The sequence below is a fragment of the Myxocyprinus asiaticus genome, chromosome 6 (assembly GCF_019703515.2).
Source record: "Myxocyprinus asiaticus isolate MX2 ecotype Aquarium Trade chromosome 6, UBuf_Myxa_2, whole genome shotgun sequence".
Classification (NCBI taxonomy): Eukaryota; Metazoa; Chordata; class Actinopteri; order Cypriniformes; family Catostomidae; genus Myxocyprinus; species Myxocyprinus asiaticus.
Window position 1 is genome coordinate 29472563 of NC_059349.1, and position 23260 is coordinate 29495822.

The following is a 23260-nucleotide window of genomic DNA, read 5'->3' on the forward strand; positions in this document are numbered from 1 at the left end:
GACAATCCAGTGGTTACAGCAGAAAAATGTGAAGGTTCTGGAGTGGCCATCGCAGTCTCCTGACCTTAATATCATCGAGCCACTCTGGGGAGATCTCAAACGTGCGGTTCATGCAAGACAACCAAAGACTTTGCATGACCTGGAGGCATTTTGCCAAGACGAATGTGAAGCTATACCACCTGCAAGAAATTTGGGGCCTCATAGACAACTATTACAAAAGACTGCATGCTGTCATTGATGCTAAAGGGGGCAATACACAGTATTAAGAACTAAGGGTATGCAGACTTTTGAACAGGGGTCATTTCATTTTTTTCTTTGTTGCCATGTTTTGTTTTATGATTGTGCCATTCTGTTATAACCTACAGTTGAATATGAATCCCATAAGAAATAAAAGAAATGTGTTTTGCCTGCTCACTCATGTTTTCTTTAAAAATGGTACATATATTACCAATTCTCCAAAGGTATTCAAACTTTTGAGCACAACTGTATATATATATATATATATATATATATATATATAAATGAGTTATGATTCCAAAATGTGACATTTCAAGTACTGTTTAATTAGGAATACTTAAATGTTTTTATTAATGACAACTTTAGGGTTAAGAGAGTAATGGTACCTTAATTAAAACTAGTAAGAATAATAAAATAAACTTAAGTTGAGTAAACTCTTTTTTACAATTTAAGATAACTACTATTTACAGACCAGCTTATAACCATCTTAGACCAGCTAGAAATCAGCTTCCATGTTCCAAAACACAGCTACCAACTTAAGATGGATTTTCCAACAGGCTAAGTATGAGAAATCCAAAACAAATGTGTCCTACATTTTCTACCACTGTGCTACTGCTGGCTGTCTTCAAACAGCAAGTTGTTCAGTCAATTTATAAGATATTGAGCTATTGAATAATGACTATACTGCTGTATTAGAATTGTACACTTTGCTCAATGTTGTTTTTGACTTGTAAGCATAAGGGCGACAAATCTCAAAGGATATTCTCAGATAAAAGAAGTCTGAGCATCAGAGGCTTCTCTGCTCTGCTCTACCAAACACCACGAGAAAAACTGCCTCCAGACCTTACCGGCACTGTCGCATGGAACAGACACTTAAATCCTCCCTCTCAAAACGCCGATATTTTGCAGCTCTGTTGCATTAGGAGCTCAGGACCCCTGCTTTCATGAATCATTTCTCAGCCTTGATCGGAGAAAAATTTTGACAGTCCCTGGGCACTTTTGTTTATGGAGGATTATGAAGAACAGAAAGCAGCACATAAAGGCACTGAGGCTTTAACTGCTAGGCAGGGCTCTGGAATCCACAAACCACAAAATCACAAATCAACAGAATATCCATTTATGAACAGCTCTTCCAACATGACTTGCCGAACAGTAAATAGAGAGGGAGAGAAGAGTGGATATTAAGCAACCATAGTTTCATTTTTTATGAGTAGCGGTTAATGGCAGCTGTCTAAAACGTCATGACAATGTCAAGCTGAAAGTTTTAAAGTGCTCTATAAATCTTCCCTAATGTTATTATCAGCAATGGGAAAACCGAGAATAGATGGCATTCTGATGTTTTTTTTTTCTTTTCTTCGTTTTCCAGACTGTTCCATGTTGCAGTGATGAACTGGCTCTCGCAGAGCCAGACTGTACCTGCTCCAGAGGTATGAATGAATGGATGTTATATTTATATAGCACTTTTCTGATACTATACTCAAAGCACTTTACATACTGAACAGGGGACTCTCACCCACCACCAGTGTGCAGCATCCACCTGGATGATGCGATGGCAGCCATATTGCACCAGTACGCTCACAACACACCAGCTGTTGGTGGAGAGGAGAGAGCAGAGTGATAGAGCCAACTCAGGGATGGGGATTATTATGAGGCCATGATTGATAAGGGCTAATGGGGGGAATTTGGCCAGGACACCAGGGTTACACCCCTATTCTTTGCGAGAAGTGCCCTGGGATTTGTAGGATCTCAGTTTTTACATCTCATCTAAAGGACGGTGCCTTTTTTTTTGTTGTTTTTTTTACAGTATAGTGTCCCCATCACTATACTGGGGCATTAAGACACACACAGACAACAGGGTGAGCACCCCCTGCTGGCTTCCCTAATACCTCTTCTAGCAGCAACCTTAGTTTTCCCCAGGAGGCCTCCCATCCAAGTATTGACCAAGCTCAACCCTTCTTAGCTTCAGTGGGTAACCAGTCTAGAGCTCCAGGGTGATATGGCTGCATATAGTAGTACATTTCTTGCAAAGTGGCACTATTTGGGTTGCTATTTTGGGTTGCTAAATTCAGGCATCACCATCGCAACAGTGTCAGTGTCACATACTTACGTCAAATCTTATTTAAATAAAGTTCTTGCTTTCTGTGTCCTCAGTGGAAAACATAGTTAGAATTTTATTGGAATGGGTATAGTTCCACAAGGAACTGATTTTAGTTCAGGTACTTAGCTGTATAAATTGTATTGCTCATTTTTATGGTCCACAAAAATGGTGAGTCTCCAAAAAAAGTGTCCCATGAAAAAAATTCATTTGTTTGAAGGTTTGCTTTTTCCCTAATTAATGCTCACTTTTGGCTATAGTTCTCTCCTTTGCAGCTGTCTTTAATGTTCACTGGCAGTGGGGTCTTTCTCACTCTCTCTTTCTGTCCCTCTCCATCTCTGTTACGTAGACAGGATGAGATGTGTAAGTGAAAAATGACAGTAAGCCTGGGAGTTCTCTCACTAGCACAGTGGTATCTGTCCTACCCTTTCAAATTTATTGTGGCAGTACTTTGATATATACCATGGTAATGAATAATTACCATATTCACACAACATGGCATTAACATGATACTCCAAAAGTACTTCCAAATATGGGTAAAAAAATATGACCATAGAATTTCTATTGTACCATGTCTATCCACCTTTTGGATGCAGCCTGATGTCATAAAAATTACATGACTGTGCCGACATTTTTGATTAATGACATTATGTGGTTCACTACATGTATTTTGCCAGTTCCAAGGTGAAATGTCCACTGTGTGGCGCTAAAAACGAGTTAAATACTCTTCCAATCAGATGAGGTTTTCAAGGTTAATGCTCTGTCAAATTTTAAATCAATAAAACCTACCTCCCTACCCTAAACCTTAAATGAATAGTTCACCCAAAAATGAAAATTCTCTCATCATTTCCTCACCATCGTGCCATCCCAGATGTGTATAATGTTCTGTCTTCTGCAGAACACAAACAAAGATTTTTAGAAGAATATTTCTGCTCTGTAGGTCCATACAATGCAAGTGAATGGTAGCCATTTTTGTTTTGTGGTGCTTCTGTGACATTTTTGGCTCATGTGTTAACTTGCATGCTCTTCAGGACTCATGAGTACTGGGGTACTCTATCAGTTGAGCTACCGGTCAACCTGATCACACATGAATACGTTTATACACTGCTTGGCCAAAAAAAAAGTTGCATACTCTAATGTTTAGTTGGACTGCATCTAGCTTTGATTATTGTGCGCATTTGTTGTGGCATTGTTTCATCAAACTTATGCAACTTCACAACATTTATTTCTGTTCAGAGCTGCATTAATTTTTGGCCGAGATCTTGCATTGATGACGGGAGATTCGAACCATTCCATAAAGTCTTCTCCAACACATCCCAAAGACTTTCAGTGGGGTTAAGGTCAGGATTCTGTGGTGGCCGATTCATGTGAGAAAGTGATTCCTTATGTTCCCTGAACCACTCTTTCACAATTTGAGCCCGATGAATCTTGGCATTGTTGTCCTGGAATATGCCCATGCCGCCAGGGAAGAAAAAAATCCATTGATGGGATAACCTGGTCATTCAGTATTCAGGTAGTCAGATGACTTCATTTTACTGCTACATAATGTTGCTGAGCCTAGACCTGACCAATTGAAGCAACCCCAGATCATATCACTGCCTCCAGAGGCTTGTAGAGTGGGCACTATGCATGACGGGTGCATCGCATCATGCACTTCCCTTCTTTTCCTGACGTGCCCATTGCTTTGGAATTGGGTAAATCTGGACTCATCAGACCACATATCCTTTTTCCATTGCTCCACAGTCTAATCTTTATGCTCCCTAGCTAATTTAAGTTGTTTTTTTAGATTAGCCTCACTAACAAGTGGCTTTCTTGTGGCCACACAGCTGTTTAGTCCCAGTCCTGTAAGTTCTCGTCACATTGTGCTTGTGGAAATGCTCTTACATTCATTATTAAACATAGCCGTGAGTTCTACTGATTTGTTACCGTGTGACTTCACCAAGCATTTGAGTGATCTCTGACCACGATCATTCAAGGTTTTTTCCCGACCACATTTCTTCCGCTGAAGGTTCACCACTATCCTTCCAGGTTTTAATAATGCGTTGGACAGTTCTTAACCCAGTTCCAGTGATTTCAGCAGTCTCCTTAGTTGTTTTCCTTGCTTGATGAAGGCCTATAATTTGCCTCTTCTGAAACACAGTAACATCTTTTCCACGACCATGGGACACGTCTTCTGACATGGTTGTTTAAGAAATGAGAAGCTACACACTGCACCAGTTAGGGTTAAAAGAATTGTTGCAAGCTGAAACATTTTAATCACTGCGATAATGATCCAATCATAGGCTCTTAAGTAACTGCTTATTTAAATCCAAACAGCTACTTTTTTTTTTTTTTTTTTTTGGCCAAGCAGTGTAAATGTAGATGATTATGTAATGCAAACATTAAACTTTATTGCCTTACAAGTCATGCGATATAGTAAAAGTATTTTGATTTGAACAGAGCGAAAAGTGTTTATAAACTGATAATCTGCAGTTTTACTTGTGATTTGTGTGAAAGTGAATAAAAGATTGTTGTTGTAGTGCCTCTAGTGTTTATTTCACCAGGAAACTGCAACAGTTACGTACGACAAAACATGTACATATCATTTAGCAAAAATCTAAGCATAGTAATATGATTCTATGAGACCAGGTTGCTTGTCTAAAGTGGTTAGCTGTTCTTTTTTGCAGGTTTTAAAGGGGTTTGAGGCACTTGTCAGCTTGTCAGGCTGGAAGACCAGCTGGTTGACCAATTAAACCAGCTAAAGACCAGCTTGACCAGGGTGGAAGACCAATTAACAGACCAGCAAAACACCTTAGGATTTCCCCTGAAATCAGCAGCACCAATTATAACACTTGGGGCGGTAACTCTACCCAGAGGTTTAATTGCTTCCCTTTCATTACTCACAATTACAGTTATTGTGTTTGTGCATGTATGTGTTGAACAAAGGCTATGTTTGTGTTCTTGTGTTACCCTGTACAGCCTGGAGCTTGTGAGTCTGTATGATGATACAGAGCTGGAGCACCAGTTGAGGGGCGCTCTCCAGGAACGTAGCCAATAGATGGAGCATGCTGACGTCTGCATACTCATACACCATCCTCCAGTAAAACCTCCAACGGTCATGCTCTCCACTCTGCCTGCTCCTGATGCCCAGGTAGATGGTGTGGAAGTACCTGCAGAAGATGCAAACAAAACAATTTTTAAACCTCTCTAAACTCTCGCTGAACTCCCAGTGACAGGGCAGAATCGGCTTCTGTGGTAAAAATATCTTAGTGTGTTGTTTGCTTTTCTTTTCAACATGACCGCACAACCGGCCAGAGGATTCTCTGCAATGTGTGTCTCTATGCTGTTTTGTAAACAAGATGTGGAATGGATGGATCTGCTTTGAACTGCCGATGAACTGCATTATTCAATATTATTGCATATGAATCAACAAAACTTTTAAAACTGATTTACCCAAAAATGCAACATAATATCATTGTAGCATGAATAGTTAAACACTGTATCCTGTTATAATGTGTGTATTTGTTATAACATATAAAGAAAATAAATAAACATTGTTATTAAAGGAACAGTTCATCCAAAAATGTAAATTCTGTCATCATTTACTCACCCTCATGTCGTTCCAAACATGTATGAATTACTTTCTTATGCCAAACACAAATGGAGATGTTTTAAAGAATATTGCAGGCCCTCTTTTCAGTACAAGTGTCATACAATGATTTAAGTCATTGTTCAGTTAAAATCTTCACGTCCATTGCGTATTTACTAATGCTATGAGACTAACTTTCATGCAAACACACGAGCCACTAGAATATGATGCATGAGTCGCATAGACTACTTTTATGATACATTTAGGTCCTTTTTTAAGCTTTCAAGCAAGGCACTATCCATTGCCATTGGATGGAAAAGACAGCCCACGATATTCATTGAAACTTCTCCTTTGTGTTCTGCATTAGAAAGAAAGTTCTGCAGATTTGGACATGAGGGTGAGTAAATTATATTTTGGGGTGAACTATTTCTTTAAGAGCTTTTGTAAGTGAATTCTTGGTGAGGTCCTCTGTGGTTGGCAAAAAGTAACTGAACATTTCATTGTCCTTTCTGCCTCTTAAGGCAGACAAAGCTCTTAATTTACATGTGTTGAAGTGGAACAGCTCCTCTGCAAAAGCTGGGGTATTTTAAACTAACTATTCACATCTATACTTACCATTCTAAACTTCCTCATAAAATCTAAATGCAAATTTCAGTTGTTAATAAGCGCCTTTGTAACAAGAGGAGGAATCAAAATGCAGTTCTACAGTTCTTTCTGCTTTCTTTTTTTGCTACACAATAAATGCTATAAATAGAGACGTATGACATTACACATTGAACAAACATAAACTATATGCTATTACATTACATACTATGTAGAACAGAGTTTCTTAACTGGTGGGTCACAACCCAAACCGTGGACAGCAGGGTTAAAAAAAAAAATGCAAAATGCAAATAATAAAGTGCAACAAACCATATAATAGTGCAAAGTTAGAACAGCAAAATAAATAAGCTCATCAATTTTCAATATTAATACAAATTAATGTACCAAAAATCAATACAAATTTAATGGACATTTTTACTTACTTCGGTACAATATAAACCATGTTGGTGCTGTTTTGGGTTGCCACTTAATGCCCAGTGTGAAATCTGGGTCCTGAAGCAAACCCATTTGAGAACCACTGATGTAGAATACTACAGTATATGCTACTATTATACAGTATATATCTATAAGAGAGGGAGAGAATATATATATATATATATATATGTCTAGCAACATACAGTAATTAGCTGACGATGGTGGTTACCTGGGCAACAGTCCAAGCATAACCTGTTTGAGTTTAGTACAACACTATTCACACCACCAACTGACTAAATTAACTAATTAAAAAAACTTTTGCTTTAAAGACCAATTATTATCTGAACTCATTGTATTTTGAAATCCAATCTATTTTTCTAAATAAGCAACCACAATGATAGGAGGAATTGCTATGGCAACACCAGCCTCTTTATAATAAAACACCAGAAAGTTTAACCAATCCGCTGCTTTCACAGGCAAAGAAAAATCTGAGCATGACAGCCTGTCGAAAACATATACATTTTTAAAAGTATGAGTGATTGCTACACAAAGATCTTTTTAAAAAGCAGCATGTCATCTGCTAATCAGCCCTTTATTAAGGAACCTCAAACGTTCCAGGAAAGCAGCACCGTGTGCCATGATGCTATAGAATTTTTCTCCAAGTGCTGTCTTTGCCAACTAACCGACCTGTTCGTTATTTGCGTTATTTCAGTGCAACCCCCATTGCGAAAATGTAACCCCCTGACCCTAACAGGCATCTAGCCAAGAACAGCCACACACTTCCATCTACACACTGTCATTGGTTATGTTTGGAATAGCACACTACTTTACTACTCTTACTATTGCTACAGTATTAATATTTAAACTGTGCACAGAATGCAAATGTTCTGTATGCATAGAACATGACCTATTACATTTGCTAAAATGAGCAGTATACAACAGAGCTCACTGCTTGAAATACTGTACACTCTCTGAGCACTTTATCAGGAACACTATAGTCCTATTAAAGTGCCAGACATGGTCTGCTGCAGTCGTAGCTCATCCACCTCAAGGTTCGACGTGTTGTTAATACTGAGATGCTATTCTTCTCACCACAATTGTTCAGAGCAGTTATCTGAGCTACTATAGCCTTTCTGTCAGCATAATGGCACCACGGATGGCCGCCTCGGTGTGGAGCGCTCCTATTGTTTTGTTGTTTTTGTTTGTTTGTCCTGTGTTTAGTAATATTTTTCCAGTCAGTTTTACCAGAGACGAACTGCTGAACATTCAACAGCATATACCAGACAATCTTTTCCCGGTTTTTGAATATTCAGACGTTTTGCTGGACATTTTAGTTGGAGGCACAGCTGTGTTGTTCAATAGACGCAGACGAGGGAGACGAGCAGGCGCGCTGGTCAAACTCCATCGGCGGGTTTTATAAAACAGCACTGCTGAGCATTCATCTAGCGAATCTCCGCTCTCTTCCTAACAAAACGGACGAACTACATCTCATCACTCGCACAAACAAGGACTTTTCAACCTTTGCTGCCTTGTGCTTCACAGAAACCTGGCTGAGTGAAGCATTCCAGACAGCGCGTTACATCTGCTGGGCTTCCAGCTGTTCAGAGCAGATCGCATCGTGGAGTTAATGGGGAAAATGAGAGGCAGTGGAACATGCTTTTACATCAATGAAAGTTGGTGTACAAATGTAACAATGTAAAAGAGATGTGCTGTCCTAATTTGGAAGCGCTCTTTATTAACTGTAAGCCTTTCTACTCGCTGCGGGAGTTTTCCTCGTTTATTCTGGTGAATGTTTACATCGCGCCAAACACGTGTTTGAATACCGCGCTGCAACAGCTGGCTGATCAAATCACAGACACAGAACAACAATACCCAGACTCAGTTATTATTATTCTTGTGGATTTTAACAAAGCAAACCTCTCACGTGAACTGCCCAAATACAGACAGCACATTACATGTCCAACCAGAGACAGAAATATATTGGATAACTGCTACACAACAATAAAGGATGCATATCGCTCTGTCCCTAGAGCAGCTTTGGGACTCTCTGATCACTGTCTGGTTCATCTTCTTCCAATCTACAGACAGAACTAAAATCTGCTAAGCCTGTAGTAAGGTCTGTAAAGAGATGGACCAATGAAGCAGAGCTGGAGCTACAAGCCTGCTTTAACTGCACTGATTGTAGTATTTTTGAGGCTGCAGACACCAATCTGGACGAGCTCACAGATACTGTTACATCATATATAAGTTTCTGTGAGGATATGTGCATCCCTACTAGGACTTGTTTAATGTTTAACATCGACAAACCTTGGTTTACAGGCAGCTTCGTCAGGCCAAAGAGGATGCTTACAGGGGTGGGGATAAAGTCTTGTACAATCAGGCCAGGAACACACTGAATAAGGAAATCAGAGTGGCTAAAAGAAGATACTCTGAGAAGCTGAAAAATGTCATGGTTACTTGCGTAACCTCCGTTCCCTGATGGAGGGAACGAGACGTTGTGTCGATGTAGTGACACTAGGGGTCACTCTTGGGAGCCCGAGACACCTCTGGTCTTTGATAAAAGGCCAATGAAAACTGGCGAGTGGAACTCATTCAGGTTTTATGCTGAGGAGCCGAGACAAGGTCCGGCCATTTCAGCGGGTAGTTCAGTGTTGTGGCAGGAGGGACACAACTTCTTCTTCCCTCCATCAGGGAACGGAGGCTACGCAAGTAACCATGACATTCCCTATCTGTCACTCACTCGACGTTGTGTCGATGTAGTGACACTAGGGGTCCCTATACAAAATGCCGCAACTGGCTGAACTGTGTTACGTGAACTGGCGGTGTGTGACGGGCAGATAACTGTGTGCCTCATAGCCAGCGCACCAGGCTGACACGTAACCTCCCCCAACATAGTTATGAGTGTCGAACGGCCCTTTGGGGACAAGCCGACTACCCAAAAGATAGAGACAGGCTAGCCCAGTCGTAGCCTTTTTTCCCCTTCTTTTTTCCACTCCCTAAAAAAAAGGGGGAATATCTGACTGGGTTGACCAGGTCTAGTCAGGGGGTGTCCCTCCTAAGGGGAGGACACCGCGGAGACCACACCTCGCCCAGAGAGAAGGGGGATATTTAAGTGGAAAATATGTCACATGGCCTTGCCGAACTATGTCGGAAGTATGTCATGTGGAGAAGTCTCATGGTAGGTCCTACCCAATGGGGGAGGAGTTACTACAAACATGGAGACTGTGGCAGAGGGGCCTCTGCCCAAGGAAGACACAGTTTGCCAACAGGGAAACTAATTAGCGGAAGATATACATCGCATGGGGTTACGCCACATGCGGAGCACCTACCTCAGAACAGGGCTTTTAGTTAGCATGTGTACTGGGCCGGCAGCGAGTCTCTCCGAACACTCGACTGCCACAGGGCTTGGAGGAAGTCAACCAGGGAACATAGTTTGTGAACACTACTGGGAGTTAATGGCACATGTCTTCAGCTCAGAGGAGTTGATATGTCCAGGGGAGTGGCATGCAAATACCACTCGGCAATTTTCATTGGCCTTTTATCAAAGACCAGAGGTGTCTCGGGCTCCCAAGAGTGACCCCTAGTGTCACTACATCTTAACAACGTCGAGTGAGTGACAGATAGGGAAGAAGTTTTCAGCTAATGACCCTGCATCAGTGTGGAGTGGCATGAAACAACTTACGAATTACAGGACTCCTACCCCCAACCCTGTGGTGGACCAACAACTGGCTGATGAACTGAATGTGTTCTACTGTAGATTTGAAAGGCCCAATCTCACACCCCACACCCGCTCTGACTTTCACTTCACACAAACACCAACACCTCCTGCAGCCCCCCTCCTCCCCCCTCCTGCTACTCAACCTGCACTTAAGATCTCTGAAGATGATGTGTGCCGTGTCTTTCGAAAACAAAAGATAAGAAAAGCACAAGGCCCAGATGGCGTTTCACCTGCATGTCTTAGATCCTGTGCTAACCAGCTGGCCCCCATCTTCACACTGATTTTCAATAGATCACTGGAGCAGTGTGAAATTCCCTGCTGCTTCAAATGCTCAATCATCATTCTTGTTCCAAAGAAACCAAAAATCACAGGACTTAATGACTACAGACCTGTCGCCCTGATATCTGTGGTCATGAAGTCATTTGAGAGACTGGTGTTGGCCCACCTGAAGGACATCACTGGACCCTTTCTAGATCCCCTTCAATTTGCTTACCGAGCAAACAGGTCTGTGGATGATGCAGTCAACATGGGATTGCATCATATCCTGCAACATCTGGACAGACCAGGGACATATGCAAGGATCCTTTTTGTGGACTTCAGTTCGGCTTTCAACACCATCATCCCAGCTATTCTCCGGACTAAATTACACCAACTCTCTGTTCCCACGTCTATCTGTCAGTGGATTACCAGCTTTCTGACGGACAGTCAGCAGCTTGTGAGAAATTCACTTCCAACACCTTTACAATCAGCACTGGTGCCCCCTAGGGATGTGTGCTCTCCCCACTACTCTTCTCCCTCTACACCAAAGACTGCATCGCCAAGGACCCCTCTGTCAAGCTCCTGAAGTTGGCAGACGACACCACTGTCATCGGCCTCATCCGAGATGACGATGAGTCTGCATACAGAAGGGAGGTTAAACAGCTGGCTGCCTGGTGCAGTCAAAACAGCCTTGAGCTGAACATGCTCAAAACGGTGGAGATGATAGTGGACTTTAGGAGGAACACCCCAACACAGTCCCTCCTCACCATTCTAAACAGCACTGTGGCAGCAGTGGAGTCATTCAGGTTCCTGGGCACTACCATCTCACAGGACCTGAAGTGGGAGACCCACATTGACTCCATTGTGAAAAAGGCCCAGCAGAGGTTGTACTTCCTTCGCCAGCTGAGGAAATTCAACCTGCCACAGGTGCTGCTGATACAGTTTTACTCAGCAGTCATTGAGTCAGTCCTCTGCACTTCAATTTCTGTCTGGTTTGGTTCAGCTATGAAATTGGATATCAGGAGACTACAAAGGAGAGTTCGGACTGCTGAGAGGATTATTGGTTGCCCCCTGCCCTCCCTTCAAGAACTATACACTTCCAGAGTGAGAAAAAAGGCTGGAAAAATCACTCTGGACCCCACTCACCCTGCCCACTAACTTTTTGAACTGTTGCCTTCTGGCCGACGCTTCAGAGCTCTGAGCACCAGATCCGTCAGGCACAGGAACAGGCTATCCTTCTCATGAACCGTTAAAACTGCCCCATTGAGCAATAATTAATGTGCAATATACAGCTTAGTCTTTTTATATTATCCAACACATCCAACCTCTTCTGCCATTATATTCCCTTGCACTGTATATAACCAATTTGTATTTAGATTTGCACTATGTATGTGTATGTGTGTATGTATGTATGTGTGTGTGTGTGTGTGTGTATATATATATATATATATATATATATATATATATATATATATATATATATAGTCTATTGTGTATTCTTTTGTACTTTATTTATTTTTTATTTAATTTTTAAATATTTGTTGCTGTTTTGTATTGTTGTGTACTGGAAGCTCCTGTCACCAAAACAAATTCCTTGTATGTGTAAGCATACTTGGCAATAAAGCTCATTCTGAACCAGTCTGACCATTCTCTGTTGATTCTCTCTCAGTGTCACAACTCAGAAACTTGGGTATCGTCTAGAATCATAAGTTTCGCAATTGCAAATACAACTTTGCTTGGTCATTCACATGCTCAGAACTCATAATTATGATATTTCCGACTCCACTTGAAGGCCGAAATAATAGCCTACCTGCTGTTTGTCTTACTATTTTATAAAGTTTACAGTGTATTTAGTAAGCTAGTATTCTATTAAGACAATAGCCAATCTCTGTCCCCTGAGATTCATTAACAGGATCTTGGCTTGTCTTATCTTAAAAAGAGGGATTCCCAAAATCCACAACACCAACAGAATAATATATTTTTACTGAGTATGAGGATCTTTACAACAAATCTAAAAAACAAAGTACTATGTGTAAAAACTATGCTTATGGGGATATAGTCTAATTTGCATTATGTTTTTCCATTTATTTCTTTGACAGTGACTGCCGCACACTCTTGTCTGCCAAATTCACTCTCTGCTACAGTTTGCACTTTGATCATTTGTATGCAAAACATGATTTTATAGTACACTACTTGCGAGCTTTAATTAACGCAAAGGCAATGAATTTACATGTAAAAGTTAGTGGATGTATTGATTTATGGACAGAATAAATACACTTCTCAGAGGTAAATGTGGAGCACTGTATTTATATCAGAATAAAGCAGCACGCCTGGAGGTATCCATGTTTTTTTTGCACACATGCTTATTGAATATAAATGTGTAGAAGGGACTGTAGCAAAAGAATCTTTGTGCACACCTGTTATTCCAGCATGCCTACTGTGCATTAGCAAAGTGTTCTAGATGTGTCAGGCTGGATGTTCACAGTTTTCAAACCCTGGCCTATTTCCAGATACAGTCTTGCTTTGACATGTACTGTATCTAAATGCTGTTTAGTAATTCACACAGATTCTCAAAAGATAATGGGCAGCTCATCTCCTTTATGACAAGCAGTGTTTAGCAATGAATTGATATATTAAAAGTACTAGTACTTTGGAACTAGTTGAAACGAAACTAAAAAATGAAATGAATGTCTTTCTAGAGTATCACGTACACACTAAAAAAAGATGGAACTTCAGAGGTTCTTTACTGACCTTAATTGTTCTATTTAGAACCATATCTTCCTGAAGAACCCTTTTGTGCTGAAATGGTTCTTTGCATAGTGCATTAGGTGTTCTTTATGCCCGGCCATTTGATTTTTGAATATAACTGTCAATAAATTTTTTCAAAGCCACCACGTCATTGGTTGACTCACAGCACTGGAGTCCTAGCAGCTCAACCGACAGCTACACAGACTGTGTCACCACAGGTAAACTTAATAAATATATATATATATATATATATATATATATATATATATATATATATATATATATTTTAAATATGTCGCTGAAACATTTTAATGATTAGTAGTTTTAGCAGGAACGTTTTCAGAGACAAAAAATCCCATTAGCTCAGTTAAATGGGAGTGAGCATTTGCTTATTTTTTTTCCGCTATGGCTGTAACTGTTCGTATTGGGGTGATTTCATTTTCTCAGCTCATTCACGTCATAAAACTCCTAGAAGAATATACAGTAAACTGTATGGTGGAACATTCCACAAGCTGCTACTAATTAAGCATTTGCATGACTAACTGCGCAAAATAATATTTCTCATTGTAACATTGTCCTCTACGCATTCAATAATTATAAGTTATTTTACTCAGAGCTTATTAACCTTTTGTGATGAGGAGGAGGGCGTGGCCGGGCCGTGATGATGCACAGCCTGTGCTGAGTCACCTAATCAGCGGGAGAGAGAGTTAAAGGGGAGCCGGCGATGCCAGTGAGAGAGAGAGAAAGTGGCTTGCCGGTCCCTGGACACGCTGTCGCCTGGTTCTCAGCCATTCCTCCGCCCCTGGTGGACGACAGCTACTCCTCCCCTGGCAGATGGCAGTGAGTCCTCCGTCCCCTGGTGGATGGCAACGGCTCCTCTGCCTCCTGGTGGACAGCAACGGTTCTTCCGGCTCCTGGCGGACAGCAGCGACTCCTCCGTCCCCTGGCAGATGGCAATGGCTTCTCCGCTTCCTGGCGGATGGCAGTGACTCCTCCGTCCCCTGGCGGACCAAATGTAAAAGACCTCTGTTCGGTCGGGAAAGGAGGAAGCTGGGACCCGGCTGAGTAGTCAACATAAAGTTTTAATGATACAAATGAACTTCTACATAACATAAAAGACACAAAAAAACATAACTCCGTGTCTGTGTCCCTCTCCCTGGCGTCTCCAGCTCCCCTTTATCTCTCTCTACTGGCAGATTAGGTGACTCAGCGCCGGCCGTGCATCCTCACGGCCCGGCCACGCCCTCCTCCTCGTCACACCTTTAGATTTAGGAATGTAGCCCTACAAATCCAAGTAAAAACCTGTATCCAGTTATTTTTTGCAAATATATTTAACAACCTTGAAGGGAATTCATGATCATATGATACAACCTAGTGCTCATGACATCTGTTTTTCTCTTCCTGCAGGGTGTGAGACTGATGGACCAACTATAGTGCTCATATCCTCTAAATAATAATCACAGAATGAATTAAACTATGCCTGTTATCAGACAACAGACAATTTTGTCTGCGCATGGGTACGTTTTTGCAAAATGTTGAGCAAGTCCATTTTAAGTGATTTAAATTTTAACCTTTACAAAGTAAATCTTTCTGTAACTGGTGGTTTCCTAGCCATAAGTCTTTTTTATTTTATAGATCTCTACCAGAAAATGCAAGTGACCAACTCAAAAGGGGAGCTGTCATTTTGTCATTTTCTTTAAAATACTGACATAATGTTCTGAAAAAGAGGGTAATTTTGGATTTTTATTGTGATTTCAGATGTCCATCCCACCCGGGGTATGATTCATTGTCTGCTCTGATAACAGCATATGTCTGCCTAAAAGCTATCAGATTATGTGAGTTTTAAGTACTTTTATCTCTCTTTCTTTTCTCATATCTATTTTTGCCATTAATTTATACACTGTAATTCATTAATACAATGTGATTTCTTTGTGTCATAGGTTACAGTTAAAAAGTCTTCCAGCTGTGTTCTGTGAAGATACTTCTCCCCGCTTCTCCACTAAGGACGTGAGTGATAAAGACTGAATTTGTGATCCATATAGAATTTTGGAATGTTTCAATTATTTACTTGGGTTTATGCATAAACATTTTGCCAGGTCACAAAATCAATAAACAAATAAAATAAAAATAAACTATCACACCTCATTTCACTTTTTCTTTTTCACATTGAGAATGGCTCACTTACATTGTCCACATATACTGAAACACTGACTCTGAACCTAACTGTGTATTTCTATTCAGACTGATGCTGTTGGACCCCACGACCTCATTACCTGCAGAGAGGGGCTGCCACTCAAATACACCAAAATACACATTGATGGATGGTGAAGACATCATAAATGATTGTACAGATATTTTAGTGAAGCCTTCAGTTTAGTTTAGCCTTCATTAAATCTATTTTGTGTTTCCATGGGATGTTGCTCTTCCTTGAAGGACTGGTTGTCAGTATGAAAGAAAAATAATTTCTATATAAAAGATAAAAGAATGTATAAGTTTCTCTCCCAGCTTTAATGTGTGGAGCAATGTAGGGGTCTGCTATTTAATATGCATATGCATTTATTGACTCGTTATGTATTTGTTGATGTATTTATTAATATGATTGATTTATTCATTTTGAATTATTTAATCACAATAATTAATGAATGCATTCAACTAATGATTGCTCTAAAAGCATTGTTATGTTTTCTAAAATTTTTCATTTAAATAGAAAATAAATATTTTTAAATGACACACATGCCTTGCTTTTATTTGTTTGTTTGTTTGGTTATATTTAATGTAAAACCATAATTTAGGCTATAATATTTTATAGGAGCAGATATACAGAGGGGTAGAAAAAACCCTCCTTGCATCAAAAATGTTCTTTATAGCACTATCGAGGATTTAAGTAGCACTTTCAAAGGAAGGTTCTTTATGGAACCTTTAAAAAAGGTTCTATTTAGCACCAAAAAGGGTTCCGCTAATGTTACAAGACAAAAAATCCTTATTTTGTACTATTTAGAACCATTTTTCTTAAGAGTGTACCTTTTATTCAGCAAAAGTTAAATTTTGTGTTTTATATTGTTAATATTCACATTTGTGCCTCAGGTCTAGCAGCAAATGCAGTCTAATAGACCTGCCTCTGTCTCTTAAATGTATAGTATTAATTGAGCAACAATACTATGATTCTTTTCTTTAAAACTGTTTAATTCAAAATGTACTTACATAATTGCTTGTGTGAATATTTCAGGTTCAATACAAGTTAAGTAAATACAAGTTATCAATAAATAGCATTTGTGGCATAATATTGATTACCACAAAAAGCTATTTTGACTTGTCCCTCCTTTTCTTTAAAAAAAGCAAAAATCTGGGTTACAATATGGCACTTACAATGGAAGTGAATGGGGCCAATCCATAAACGTTAAAATACTCACTGTTTAAAAAGCATAGCCACAAGACATAAACAAAAAGCCTGTTAATATGATTTTAGTTTCATAAACTCGCTTACTAACCTTTTCTGTGTAAAGTCATGACCAATTTTTATAACTTTGTTGCCATGATGATGTAATGTCAACAAACCTTAAAACTCTAAAATGACTGTAAAAATTATGATTTAAACAACTTTACAGTTCAGATAATACATGAGTTTTAACAGAAGAATGAATGTGAGTGCTTTTATAAAATTATAAGCTTCGCATTTATGCATTTAAACCCTCCAAACATTGGCCCAATTCACATTGTAAGTGCCTCACTCTAACTTTTTTTTTTTTTTTGTCTAAATTATGTTTTGTGGTAATCAACATTATGCCATAAATGCTGTTGATTGAGCTTAACTTGTATTGAACCAGAATATCCCTTTAATTATACTGTTTACTTAACTGAGAAATAATTGAATGCTACATGCCATTGTTTTAACTGAATTTTTTTATATTACCATAACTTAATAAATAAATGAGTATGTTTGACAGCATAGTAGTTTTCCCTGTGGTATCGAAATTGGTATGGAGAATTGTGAAATTTCACTGGCATCGGTATCAACTACTGAAATGTTAGTATGTGACACCCCAAGCTTTATTGCATGTTTATACATGAAGGGCTGACGGAGCTCTCATCTAAAGCCTGAAAGTACAATTCACCCAAAGGAACACATAAGCACACTATTCATTAATCTCACAATTCCTAAAAAAAAATAAAAAATATATTAATCAGTAATCACTAGTGCCCGACCAATATATCGGCCGATATTAGCCTTTTACCGATATATCGGTATCGCCGTATATTTTACTGTTATGCGCAGATATTAATTTTTTTTTTTTCAGAAAATATAATGCAGAAAACAACGCTTTAGAATTGGTGTCATAACGTAGTTTGTCCAGCAGAGCGCGCTACAACTCCATTGTTTACAGAGCTGACTCTGAGCTGACTGTGGCTCTGCAGACAGGGCAGAGTTAAGCTGTGTGTCTTCGCAGTAAGTTGCTAACTAGTTTGTGAAATACATACTGGAAAGTTAATAAACAATGACCCCAACATTTTCCCTTTTCAATATAACTAATATAACGTTAACCCTGTCCCTGACAACCATGTCACTCATGTCTGTTTGCTGTTAGCCAGCAATAGTTTGTCAGTGCAGTAAGTAATGTAGCATATTGAAAGGTAAACATCAGAGCATCTTTTTGCAGCTCATCAGACAACGGTGCAGTGGTGGATTGTGTCTGTTGAGTGTTGATTTCACGCTACGCTGTTACCTTGTTGGTGAGACACAATGCTGGTCCATCTTTTACTCTCCGTGACAACGAGCTTACAGCCAACTAGCTAATCACGTAGCTACTTTCATTGCTTGTCAGCTGAGTGGAAGCTAATTTGTAAATCTGTATTCACCAAACTGTATTCACAGTGTGGTACTCCCTTCAACCGAACAATTCCAGTCATTGCATTTATAAAATGTAATATTTAGAAGTCTGGTTTTCCACCATTGAAAGTTTCCCCTGAACTTGTATAGCAGAATACGGTGCAACACCGCTGCCGCTGTTTTTCTCTTGTCTCGGCAGGTGTAAATGCTTCTTGTTTTACAACCTGCCAATAATTAACTGGCAGTATTTAAAAGTCAGCATTTGACTGATACTAAACAGTAATACTGATGTTTATTTAGCTATTTATTTTATTTTTATTTATTCTTTATTTTAATGGTCAGCATTTGACTGATACTAAACATACAGTACTGATGTTTATTTAGCTATTTATTTTATTTTAATGTATTCTTTATTTTAATGGTCAGCATTTGACTGATACTAAACAGTACTGATGTTTATTTAGCTATTTATTTTATTTTTATTTATTCTTTATTTTAATGGTCAGCATTTGACTGATACTAAACATACAGTACTGATGTTTTTTAAGCTATTTATTGTATTTTTATTTATTCTTTATTTTCTCAGTGTTCATTTCTAGAATTGGTTGACAATGTGTAATAATAATGTCAAATATTCTTTGATAAAAATATTTGTTTAAGAAAGCACTCTTCTGAGTACCTTTGCATAGTCATATCGGTGCAAAATCGGTGAACAATCCACATAGAAAAGGTCTGTTTTCATTCCAGCTCAAAAATTAACTATCTCGGCCACCATATCGGTAATCAGTGAATTTTCCCCCTCTAAAATCAGTATCAGTATCGGTCTCAAAAATCCATATTGGTTGGGCTCTAGAAATCACAGATGAATGCTGAATGATTGCATTGCAAATATTCTCTGGCTCTGTCATTCAAATGTACCAGTATTAAACAATTCAAAGGCATATCACTATGACAAAAGTACCGCAGTCTGCTTGTGCAGAGCAGCTGGGTCGCGGAAAGATCTTCCAGCTGACCTTAAGAGTGGGCGACTGTCCAGCTTCTTTATCAGATAAATGGGTTTCAGAAGAGGCCTGCACTCCAAGACTCGCAGTCTCGTGGCAATTATACAACTCACCCTAAAGGCCAAGCTGAGAAAGGCCTCTCATATGGCTGTTGTTTGGATTTCAGATAAGCCACAAGCCGTCTCTGTTTCCATTTTGCAATATGTATCTCCTTCTTTGACTGTCCACCTGAAACTATAGGACCAAGAGGTCTGGCTGGCCAGTGCATCATATTACTGCATGTTGCCAAAAGCATACTATCTACCTAATCCCCATTCAGAATGGGATTAGACAGATGTTGATGTGCATCCTTTTGCCTTGATTGTATTATTGCTGCATCTTAGCGTATGCCAATCAAAGCAGTTATGGGTGGGTTAATACAGTATATAAACAGCACACAAATTGCAGGAAATCATGCACATATATGCATTCATTTTCTGATTCCTTAGTGTGTTCCTGTGCTTAATGGCATTCTAAATGGAGCAGAGTAATACATACAGGGTATCACATGCAAACCAGGTCAGAGAACCACAGATCTATAATGAGAGAGCCAAACCAGAGACAGAACAGAAAAAAGAGTGTAAAAGGGAGAAACAAATGAAGTAGGAATGGAAACCCCACCTACAGTGAAAAGAGCCAGAGACACAGTCTGTTTTTTCTTCTTCTTTTACTCTAAAATGCACGTACACCTTAGCTGGACCAGCCTGAAAAATGTATTTTCAAAAACTTGTTCAGTATGAACAGCCCCTAACACGCATAAAATAAAAAATGCTTAAACACAGCGACCAGGAAGAACTTTCTATCAATCTTAACTTTTAATAAACAATACTTTTTGCTGCAGAAAAAGACAGTATTTGTCTGTCAAGTGTTTTCTTCCTCATAAATTTAAAGATCAACGAGCCAGCTTTCCTTTTAAAATTGGGCCCATACATTTGTAGACAGTATATGAATAATGTGTTAAAATAGTATATAACATAAAAAATATAATTTTGCCTTCCAGGGCCACTGTCTCAGTACAAGTCTTAGTACTGTTTTAAGCAGCCATGCATTATAATGGATTTTTATGGGAGACAAAACACAAGCAAAAGGTGTTTGTGTTTCAGGTCCATTTCTCTCGGTTTGTGAAACATTCTCAGCAGTTTGGATGTGAGATGCTAAAATATGGGACGTGTAGTATGGATTTCATATGGAACACAGTTTTGTTCCCTCAAATATGGCTCGGTTCCGTATTATACGGGATAGTTGGCAACCCTAGACTAGAGTGTGCTCACAAATGGCTTACTTATAGTTATCTCTGCACATTAAGCTGGGACAGAAGAAGGTTAACACTGAAAAAAACCATACTTCTCCTTTAAGATCCGATCTCTGTCTGAACTTGTCCTTTAAAGTGATTATGTTTAAAGCTGTTGGTTTGGTCAGGCTGATCTGAGGCCTGTGGCTGTACACTGACTTCCTCAGACAAGATGCTTCCTCTTCCTCCTTCAAGCTATCGGCTTCTTCTTCATCACTGTCTCATTTAAACTCCCCAACCATAACCGCTACTGGCCATCACACACACACACACACACACACACACACACACACACACACACACGCATGCATGCACACGCACACACACACACACATAGTACATAATCCCTTGACACAGTCTAGAGCTTTGTGTTTCCCTAACCTGCCAATCAGGTGGAGGAAAACAGCCCTGTGAGAGCGCTTAAATTCATTTGTTCTGTTGTTGTCATATGTTGCATCATGTTTTCAGAGCTCTTTTAAACACGTCAGTCATGTAAAACAACCTAAAATACTAGATTTAGTGCCATTCCACATCTTCACATTCAATCTTTTACAATCAACAATTAAAGAAATATTCTGGGTTAAATACAACCCAGAAAATCCATACAAAAAACAATCAAAGTCATCATTGTAATTGTAATTTGAAACTACTGTAGACAGACACATTTTCTGAAGAAAATGTGAGTGGTGCTTACCAGGGCAAATCTAACTGCCATGGGATGTTTTATGTTGTTTCAAGTCATATCACTCAGAAATCTCATAGCTTACTTCTCAATAAGAAACAATTTGAGGTATCATGTCTTTAGTGCAAACAGTGCAGGATGAAGGCTGCTAGGGTGTTCTAAGTGTTTGCTACAATAGCTGTTTGCTAGGGAATTTCTAAGCAGTTGCTAAGGTTTTCTGAGTAGTTACAACAGTGTTGCTAGGCGGTTTCTAGGGTGTTCTGGGTGGTCGCTAGGCTGTTGCTAAGTGGTTGCTAGGGTGTTACTAAATGGTTGCTTACTCACTGGCCCAAGTCAAAAGAGCCCAACCCCTGCCCCAATAAATGTTTTATTTATATACTGTAGCACCATTACAAAAGCTCTAGGTCGTTTTACAATTAACATACAATAATCTATCAAAAATTACAATTAATCTACAGATTACAACAAAAAGAAACAAAAAGAAAACATAACACAACACAAAAAAACAGGACAAAACACAAAACAAAACAAAACAAAACAAAAACACAAAACAAAACAAAACTAAGAAAATAATTTGGCAGTCAACAATCAGAAATGGAGAGATTATACTATGGGGAAAAAAGTGAGATTAGTTGAGATTTAATGGTGGAGACGAAAGCAATATTGCAGAGGTTCATAGGAAGTGAATTCCAGAGTTTAGCTGCAACACAGAAAGATCTTCTAGAGGAGAGTCAGAATCTGGGAACAGACAGCAATCTAAAGTACAATCAGAGGACCAGAGACTAAGAGCAGGAATATGCATGCAATTTGTATAATAATGAATATTCCATATAGCCCATGAATCTTTCTGTCCCAGCACTTTAGGTATTTACTTACGTGTTGTCCAAAGTGCCCAGCAGTATAACCACCATGTGCTTACAGGACTTTAGGACCCTGAATCATGGGACTACCACTCAATCTATCTCTCATCTTTCCAGAACTCAGGACAGGCCGCCACAGAAAATTCTATGACAGGATCTGTGAAATAACCATCCCATATCTGTGAAATAACCATTCCATCAGGGGATGGTTATTTCAGGCAGAACGATTAGTCTCCTGACCGGGGAGTGAACCCTCCATAGTACTCTTACATTATAAATGGGGATTGGGTCATTGTTTATTCATAACAGTTCGATTGAGGTGCCAGGGCATCTCTCTCTTTATGCACAGGGTGGAAGTTTCTATGAAGTGGCACTATATATATATATATTTGATTTATATATATATATATATATATATTATTAATTTTTTTATGTATTTTTTTCTCTGCTTATGGATGTGTGTGAGTAAAGATTGTGAGGTCTGCGCTTATGATACTGGCCTGGTTTGACAAGGAATAATCCTACATTTCCACAGGATATACAGCGGGTCCATGTGGAAAATCTGTGATTAAAAATTTAATTTAAACCTGGGAATACACAGAATGCTTTAGAATTTGAAAATGTCTAGGTCACTTAGCAATTAAACAAATGTGTGTTATTCACCATGTTAAAGGGGTAGTTCACCTATGAAATATGGTGAATACGGCGCAGGCTGGATGTCAATAACATCATACCCTATTGGTTCTTGTATGTATTCTGAGCAAATGGTCTGACGTCAAACCTGCACCGTAGTCGCCATATTTGATTTAGGTGCTGCAAACAGGAGAAGATTAATGATTTGACTTGAGAGGGAATGACAACTTAAATTTTGATCTTTTCAACACACAAAGTGATCGGATGGCTTCAGAAGACTTGGAATAA

The 23260-nt window shown here is 39.2% G+C and overlaps 1 protein-coding gene across 1 annotated transcript in view; it reads right to left on the reverse strand.

The window, feature by feature from the left end:
- Positions 1-23260, reverse strand: part of LOC127442363 (XK-related protein 4-like) — a 112457-nt gene that overhangs the window by 25548 nt on the left and 63649 nt on the right. The window contains exon 2 of the mRNA XM_051700328.1: positions 5282-5481. Within this exon, the coding sequence (XP_051556288.1) occupies positions 5282-5481 (200 nt within the window). The remainder of the gene's footprint in view (positions 1-5281; positions 5482-23260) is intronic.